The sequence below is a fragment of the Nilaparvata lugens genome, chromosome 3, assembly GCF_014356525.2.
Source record: "Nilaparvata lugens isolate BPH chromosome 3, ASM1435652v1, whole genome shotgun sequence".
NCBI classification, from domain to species: domain Eukaryota; kingdom Metazoa; phylum Arthropoda; class Insecta; order Hemiptera; family Delphacidae; genus Nilaparvata; species Nilaparvata lugens.
This window is the reverse complement of record NC_052506.1, coordinates 59,042,635-59,051,797: the sequence shown is the minus strand read 5'-3', so window position 1 is coordinate 59,051,797 and position 9,163 is coordinate 59,042,635. Positions and strand designations below refer to the sequence as shown.

The following is a 9,163-nucleotide window of genomic DNA, read 5'->3' as shown; positions in this document are numbered from 1 at the left end:
GGAGAGTACTGTTAGTGATAGTAATTATTCATCAAAATATTCGTAGTATGCGACAGAATTTTGATAACTTTCTTGCCAGTGTAATGCAGTTTCAGTTTAGGCCCTCTGTAATAATATTGACGGAGATATGGATAGATGAAAATGAAGCTAATTGTTACCAAATTGATGGGTATACAATGGTAGGTTGTTATAATCATAATTACCGAGCCGGAGGAACTGTAGTTTATTTGAGTAGAGATGTAAAATTTGAGACAAAAAAGGTTGATTTATTATCAGCTGACTGTATTTACTGTCAGTGTTCATGCCAAGGCTGATCTTTTTCGTTCTTGGCGGTAAATAGATTACATCGATATTCACCGGGATTGTATATAAACGAGAGAAACGAATTTCTGATAGAACTGAATGAGATAGAAAAATATCCCAAACCATTCTTCGTTATTGGTGACATAAACTTAAACCTATTATCTAATGAGAATCTGTTGGTCTCATGAAGAAATAAATAATTCAGTAGAGGTGTTTCGGTTATATCGTTGTTGTGATCAAAGTTGGGAGAATTCGCTAGTTCATTGTTCAAAGCTATAGCCTGTCTTTCACCAACATTGGTAAAAAAGTCATTCAGCCTCTTGGCCACAACTCTTATCCTGTTACACTCCTTTTTTCCTTCCCCGATTGCCTCATTAATACTCCTCCAAAGCTTTGAACTATTGTTTTGACATTGCTCTATTTTAACTTTATAATATTTCTCCTTCGCTTCACTTATGAGCCTATTCAATGTGTTCCGATAAATTCTGTATTCATTTATTGAATCAGCATTTTTGCAGGATCTTTCCTTATTCTATCATGCATTCTATCCCGTATAGTGATTGATCTTATTATTCCTTGCGTTATCCAAGGCTTCAAAGGGCGATTTCGGCGAGGAATGTTTATCTCAGTTTTGACTGAATTAATACCATTTAACCGTTCCACAAACTTTTCAACAAGTATATCTATATCTTCATTTCCAAAAATTGTATTCCAGTTTTCTTTTTCCAATTTTTCAGCAAGAAGTCTGTAGTTGTATGATATTTTTATGCTGTTTGCAGGCATATTTCTATTTGAAGTGGTTTCGGGATTCCGTTCATTACCTAAATGTAATAGAACCGAATAATGATCCGTTATTGTTGTCTTGAAGATGTTCCCAAATATAAAGCTGAAATTGATAATTGTGTTTTTGAAAAAGATATGATCTATGCACGATTCAGATGTGGTTGATACTCTAGTACTTCCATTTTTATGATATTTAAAGCCTTTGCTCATTAAAATATGCATGTATTCCTGAACCTGTATACTAGTTGATTGAATATTTATATTTATATCACCAACCACACAAACACTCATTGAATTGCGTATATTGTCAAGGAAATGGTTTAGGCTGTTGACAAAATTCTCGGTGTTATGATTACTGGGTGATCTATAAATTCCTATAACTCTGAACATTTTATCATTTGGTGTTTTCAAGTCCAAGCACAACGAGTTTGCATCAACAATGTCACAAGCGATCACACTGACATCAATATTATCTCTAATTTAAATGCACAGACCGTCGCATTTGTTAATTTTCGAATATTTATTTACTTCGGTGTAACCTGGGATCTTGTAAGTAAATAGAATGGTCGGAATTCTCGGTTAGCCAAGTTTCAGTAAGAACTATTACATGGATATCTGTTTTAAGCTGTTTATACAACAGATTAACTGATTGAAATTTGCATGAAGGCTGCGGATATTGGTCGAGAAGATATTTAAGAATTCAATATTTTTTCCATTTATTGAAGGAACATAATTGATATACTCATCGATTTCAGGAGTGATGTTATCAATTTCCAGCAAAGTAAGAATAATTTCATCAATATCAGCCATGATCAAGTCTGTTATCGAACATGCATAATCTATCCCTGTTCCACTTTTCAAGATCAGTTTCATTTGTTGTTCTTAATTTATCAATGAGTTTGTCTATTGCATCTTTTTCTACACTCGTAGTTAAATATTGAAAGTATTGGTGTGGCGTGAAAGAGCAACTATTGCATGTTGGATACTGTTATAAATGTCTCTGTTCCGGTAATCTACTCTAATTAATACTACGTTTTTAGATGTTAGTCCTTGCGCTTCGTGAATAGTATGAAGTTTCCATCCTCTCCAAGTATTTTCTCCCCAATTTAGTGCTTCAGCTACTCTTTGTTTCTCCTCTTTGTGAAGGTCAAAAAAGGGTCTCCGAGAATATAAAATGATGTTGACCTAATCTGTGTGTCGGAAGTATGGATGAGATTTTACTTAGCGTAGCGATGATGTTATAGTGTGGGGGGGGGGGAAAGTGCATAGCGGGCATCTGCGGGTTTTTGAAAGGTATGCAACTGTGGCTCACACAAGCAGCCACACATTTCATGCCATTTCGTTTCCAAGCAGCTTCTCTCAATGTAAGGTAACTGTTGTCAGTCACCAACTACAATTATTTCTTGTGCTTTACTCAATTCAGCTATGTAACCAATGTAACCAGCATGCATTAATAATACTTCATCAATGAAAACTCTTTCATACGTTTTTTCACCCGAGCTATTTATAATGTAAGATCCCACAGTTCTATAATCTAAGTTTATGCTCCTTTCATCATCGATATCATGCATCCTAACCACTTCTTCACGAATAGATTTTATGCCAGCTCGTGTTTGACTAAGGACAAGGTCTCTTCCAGGATTATGCTTAGAAACTATGAAGTAGGATTTCCCACAACCAGGTACTCCATCATACCATTTAACCCTCCGTCAGGCGCACCTATGGCCGAACCAAAATCGGGCGCACCCGGCCTGAGAGGCCACCTTCATATTCTAACCACCACTTCACACTAGATCAATTATAATTCAAAATACCAATAGGATAATGATTGGTAGGATCTATTCCAAGTAATTATACCAAACATATCACAAAAAATTGATTTTTTGAACACTACTAGTATGGTTAAACTTAAAAATGAAAATTATCAATTGTAAAAGAAAAAAATATTTTTTTCTAGCAATTTAGGCTATTTGTTGAAATTATTGGAACTGATCTCCAATAATTAGTCATTGTGATTTTGAGGCTCCCAAATTAGCTGCAGTCAAACAGGTTTGACACAGTGGCCAAATTTGTCATCCTAATCTGTCATTCTCCTGAATCCTGTTTCAGTCACACATACTCCACACTTTCTTCTTTTGGGAGGTATTGTTGGTCATTCAGTATTTCACGTTCATTGGGCAAAAACCTTTTCAAGCGAGTTTGCAATTGAATTGGCATTCCACTTGTTTTGGGACTTCGCCGGGCTAATTGTCCCATCACAAGCTGATGAGACACAGTTTTTAGATAATATATATTCTCCTTTTCTGAGGTTCAAGTTGATTTCCAATCAAGATCACTTGAGCATTGATGCACAACATTCAACATTCAGGTAGGCATAAAAAATAAACATTCGCCAGCATCTTGTGTTTATGACATAATCAGGCGCATGTGGCCTGTGAAGCCATGTTGAAATAACACGAACTATGCAAAAGTTGGCGACTGACTGAGGCTGGCATGTTGTGAGGTTGATAGATTTAGACGAAAAAATGGAGTGATGGGGCGCTCGGCCGCCTGTATGAAGTGGAGAGGGAAATTATATTGTTGGTTGGCCTCTGAGGCCGGCTACGCCCGACGGGGGGTTAATATTGGGTAACTTACAATCCTTAAAGTTTAATTTATTCATATTCGCTGATAATTTGCCATTAAGCATAAGTATTGTATCTTTGGTCACCAGGACGTATCTTTCCATAGTTTGAAATCTTGATTGGTGGGGCTGGAATTTTACGTACTTCCCTCCCTCTTCCAAGCAAAAACCCGTTGTGTAAACTAAGTTTGCTCTGAAAAGAAATCGCTTTATTGTATTATCGTAAATATTCATACTCCCTTTCAAAACATTTATAATTTCTCCGTTCGAGCTTGCAATGTTGGATTGTGTTATTGTTGAGAGAAGTTTTTTGTATATCTTCGCATTTTCTGTATCAGTCTTTCGAATAATGTGACGAAGTTCTATCATAGAGTTTAAGTAAACTTCGAGTTTTGTATAGCCCGGGAAAAATCCTAATGGGGTTTCAGGTGGACATTTTGAACTATCAGAAGCATCAGGGATTTTGAGGAATTTAAGTTCACAATAGCCACGGTACGCGAATACAAATCTAAGACTATCCGCCTCCAGCACATTACTCAATAGACTAGTGGCAGTCATCTCAAGAAAATCATTGAAACAATCAACACCAACAATTAATGGATAATTTTTTTCAGCACATTTGTTTAAGGTTTTGAAAATTGAAAAGAAGTTGAGCTCAATTTCTTTGGTATATTCTATCAATAATAATGGATTATTATTTACAAGATTTTGAAAGAGTTTTATATTAGTATTTTTCAATTGGTCAAGTTGTATCCATTCTTCATGTGTAAATTTAGTTTTTGTCATCAGAGCTGCGAAACCCTTGGATGTTTTAAAGTTACCCTTACTTAATTTAACAAAACTTATCATTACATCTACATGTTCACAAAAATTATATACAAGATTTACTCTACTTTTAGGAGTTTTACAGATTGAGTAGAATATTTCTATACGATTTAGAACTTGGGCGAGATCTAAAAGTTAAAGATCTTCGAGTTACAATTTATTGACATTCAAACAAATTTGACAAATTAATATAAATTGTGACGTGGTGTTGTAGCACCATAAAATACTTTTGAAATAAAACAACTGAGCTTTAATAGAATTGTAAAATGGAAAGAATAGATAGCCTAGTCAAGGTACCGCTCAAGTAAAATCGAATTTTATTTATGATAAAGAGTAATCATGTTATCTATTAAGCGATAAGAGAACCATGCAAAATTGTAATTAAACAATAATGAGAATTCTTTGGCAGTAAATGAAATTATAAAGCGGCTTGTTTATTATTGGCAGATTATAAAGAATAAAAGATTGCATGTACAATTTGAGGTTAGAATCCTTTGTTTTGATTTAATACATCAATCGACAGTTTTTTGAATCGATACCTAACAAATCAGCTGATTGCTCAATCAACTATTACGAATTGAATTATAATTTTTACTCATGAAATATAGATTATATATACTAGGGAAGGTTCATGTAAATAGATAAGGACAACTATTATTGTTACACAAGTATTTATTGAAATCTAAAAAAGTATGAAAACCAGGAGTACACAAAGCTCACATAAAAAATTAAATGTATATCGTATTATAGCATCATATATCGAGGTTTATTTATTGGAATACTCTCAGACTATTACTTAACTTATTTATTTAGAAACTTTTATTTATCTTCGTATAACAAAGTTGGGAAAACCCTGAATCTTAAGTAACCAATTACATCACGTCTTACTAAGTTGGGAAAGCCAATCAGAGGAAAGCTTATAAATCGTTTAAGGAAGAGATGAAATTTTTCTGAAAATCATTCTCTCTGGCTTGTGATCTCGACCTGTGAAGAGCACATGGAGATTAGGGTCCTTTCTTCCAATTAATATTTAAAAGCATCAAGCTTTTAAAATGTCCCTTTTCTTAAATTGTCCCTTTTCAAATGTCAAGTATATGTAATTAATGTTTGATTATTTGTGAACTCAGTGTTGCTAAAGAGTTCTTAATTGTAATTTATTCCCGTAAATATATTTTTTAATACTGATAGAAACTTATAAGAAATCTGTACCATACACGAGCCCAGCGGAGACGAAAAGGACCTGCCAAATTAATTATTGAAGATAATTAATTATTCTACGAGAACTTCAAGAACATCATTATAGTGAGTGTGCAAAATTTGTCTTAAATGAGCTCATTTGATAATAAGGCCTTTATCAGTGAATTAGGGAATTGATTAAAGCGCTATATAGATTTTTGTTCAAATTTAAGAAATTCGCAATGTGTCAACTACTATCATATGAGTTATAAAAACTCTTTTATGAATTTATTGATATATGTAGGAAGCTTATTTTCATGCACGGCACGAGCTCATAAACCCTGAGATATTAAATTGTTATTTTTATTGATTATTATTTGTTCATTGATCAAAGCACAGAGGAAAGAAACACTGTATGCTTATTCTGTGATCAAAGTATGTTCTGGTAAATCTATATACTGAACAGGTTTCAATTTGTCTAATTCTGAATCGACTTGGAGTCCACTCATCAGTATTAAATATACATAAATATTTTTACAGCTCACAACTGTGTATGCTAATAAACCTTGTGATAATTATTAAAATATTAAAGAACTTATTTATATTGGAATTATAGATATAAGGATATTTTATATATATATATTATTTTATGGGAATATATTTCATGTTTTATGTCAGCATACAAGATCAAGAAGTTTTTATTATTTCCTAATTTATCTCGTGATATACAGTTTGATCTGTCTTGGTACTGAGCAATATTCTTCTGCAGCATATCAAATCAGTAAATCAATTAATATTGATCTTATTCAGAGCATTTATTATTTGTCATCCTTTGATGATAGTCACACTATTCAGCCAGAAAAATCTTACTGATAACTATATTAATAAGTCTTCAGTATATCATATAAGGATCCAGAGAACTTCAAGAACTGGCGTTATAAGTTTCAAGGAATTTCAAAAGGGTAAATTGTTGCATACCTGTATTCATGACAAGCGTTTCAAGAATCAACTAGAGAAACCATAGTTGATTCTCATTATTCTCAAATGAATATATGGTTACTGATAATCAGTCACCGACTATCTTTTTTACTTCCTTATTGGTATTCTTCTATAACTTCATGGCAGCAGTGGTAAGAGTTATTGATCACCAGTCATTGAACCCTGTGGTGATTCATTATATTTGGAGTGTTCATGCATCTACTACTGAGCTAGAGCTGCGGTCTGAACCCAGCATATTTGCGAGCCGGACGGACTTAACTTTTTGCAAATTTATTTGTAAAATAGGGATTTTAGCAATTGCTCCAGTCTATATCAAATATACCGCGCCACATAGGAATGGTTGGCAGTATACCATTTAACATAATGTCACCCGACATGGATGGCAAAAATTTAACTCTTTACAAAATATAGGGGAACAGTAGCACAAAATATCTGATTAAACTATTTTTATGTTCAGAACAGATCTGTTACACAATAACAAAACAGGCTGTGCAAAGGCTAATAATGAACTTTCTAGTGGTGATATTATCAAAGTTTTTCGATTTTTATATTATCAAGCTATCGGAATGAAAAATGTTTTCTTCGGAAAACATTTTTTCTAATCATTACTTTTTGAAATATTAGCGCCTTGAATTTAAATTTTTGGGACAGAACATTTCAAATCCGGTAAGAGATAAGTCCATGAGATTTGAAGGATAAATTCTTCATGGTATTATTGATCGAATAAAAAAATAAAATTTTGAAAATATCGATTTTTGAGAAAGTTTTTCAATTTACTAAAAATGACCATAAATAAAGTTTAGTTAGTTATTTTAGGGCATTCTTGTTTTATTCAATCAACAATATCATAAAGAATTTATCCTTCAAATCTCATGGATTTATCTTGTATCGAATTTGAAATGTTCTGTCCTACTTAACTTACTAAGTAATTAAAACTACAATTTCTATGTAGATGTATGGGTGTATACTATTGAATTACTACGTTTATATTTGAATGAGAATTCAATAATCTGACTCTAATAAATAAAACTACAAATAATACGGTACAATCACATTATTGGCAGGCCAGCTACAGGAAACTTTCGGTAAGCACATGTTTTCGGTAGGAATTTTGGAACTAGACTGTCTCCTCGTAGAAGGTCTAATATCTATTAGCAGGAAAGGGAGGTGAAAGTTACAAAAACAGGAAAGAGAGTGGGAGTGTTAAGAGTGAGACAAAGAAGGAATGGATGTGAGTTGTGAGGGGTGGAAATACTATGCAGGTATGTGTTGGTGCAACAGACTTGAAAGAAAGGAGCTTGGACAATGGTAACAGAATGGAAAGGAATAGGGGAGTGCAATGTTACTGGCCTGCGAGGGTTCAATATGCGAACAATAAGCAGTACAAATACACACATGGAATACAAATATATATATATATATACAGATTTGAGTATAGGCTCTATCAGCAACACCACAGTACCCCCCTGCCAGTGATTTGGCTAGAGATACTACACAATTTCACAACACAAATCACAAAACACCAGCTTGCAAGCGATCTGGGAAGTGCACCCAATGACCACTTCTGGTAGTTACTGCTGGAGTGTCAGAATCTGGCAGTGGATCCTGGATGGCATCAGGTAGAGGGCTGGCTGTTGCAGGGGGAATCGTTTGGCTGATGCTGATTGGCTGATCTTCATCTGCCATGATGAAGGCTGACTTGAGGCAATCCATTGAGATGGTAATGTCAGAACCCTGAATTTGCACTACTGCAGTTTTGTCAGTTCGGCTGATGACCAAGTATGGCCCAGAGTATGGTGGTTCCAGTGCACCTTTTGAAGTGTCAGTCCGGACAAAGACGTGCTGACATGTGGCAAGGTCCTTGAAGACAAACGGCATTCGCTCCCCATGACCCTTCACTGGTCTAAGAGCATTGAAATAGCTTCGAAGGTTGGTCACAAATGTTGATGGATGTGTATGACCAGTTGGGAGGTTTGGTGTCAGAAACTCTCCAGGAAGGCGAAGAACCAGGCCATACACCATTTCTGCATGTTTTACATGCCTTGAAATCTTCACGCCATGCTGCTCGTATGCCAAGGAGAATAGCTGGCAGTATTTCAGTCCAACGTTCATTTGCATGACATCTGATTGCAGCCTTGAGCTGACGGTGGAGCCTTTCAAGCAAGCCATTTGCTGATGGATGATATGCAGTGGTCCTGAAGCGGGTGGTTCCAAGAAGGTTTCCAAGGTGCAGGAATAAGCTGGATTCAAATTGTCGGCCTTGATCAGTTGTGATGCGGAGGGGTGTGCCAAAGCGAGAGATCCAAGTAGTGAACAGGACTCTAGCTACAGTTTCAGCCTCAATATTCTCCAAAGGGACAACCTATGGCCAGCGGGAGAATCTGTCAACACATGTGAGACAATATCCATATCCTTCTGAAATAGGCAATTGGCCTATCAAATCGATGTGAACAT

General features: G+C 34.9%; 1 protein-coding gene across 1 annotated transcript; it reads right to left on the bottom strand.

Moving 5' to 3' along the window:
- Positions 1-8,221: 8,221 nt before the first annotated feature.
- On the bottom strand, positions 8,222-8,878 carry LOC111043487. Its single transcript, XM_022328450.2, has one exon. It carries the CDS (start codon positions 8,876-8,878, stop codon positions 8,222-8,224), a length of 657 nt encoding a protein of 218 aa, XP_022184142.2.
- Between the last annotated feature and the right edge of the window lie 285 nt (positions 8,879-9,163).

Excerpts from the sequence above, each read along its gene's own strand:
- LOC111043487 (XM_022328450.2), bottom strand. The coding sequence starts at position 8,878 with ATGGCTTGCTTGAAAGGCTCCACCGTCAGCTCAAGGCTGCAATCAGAT.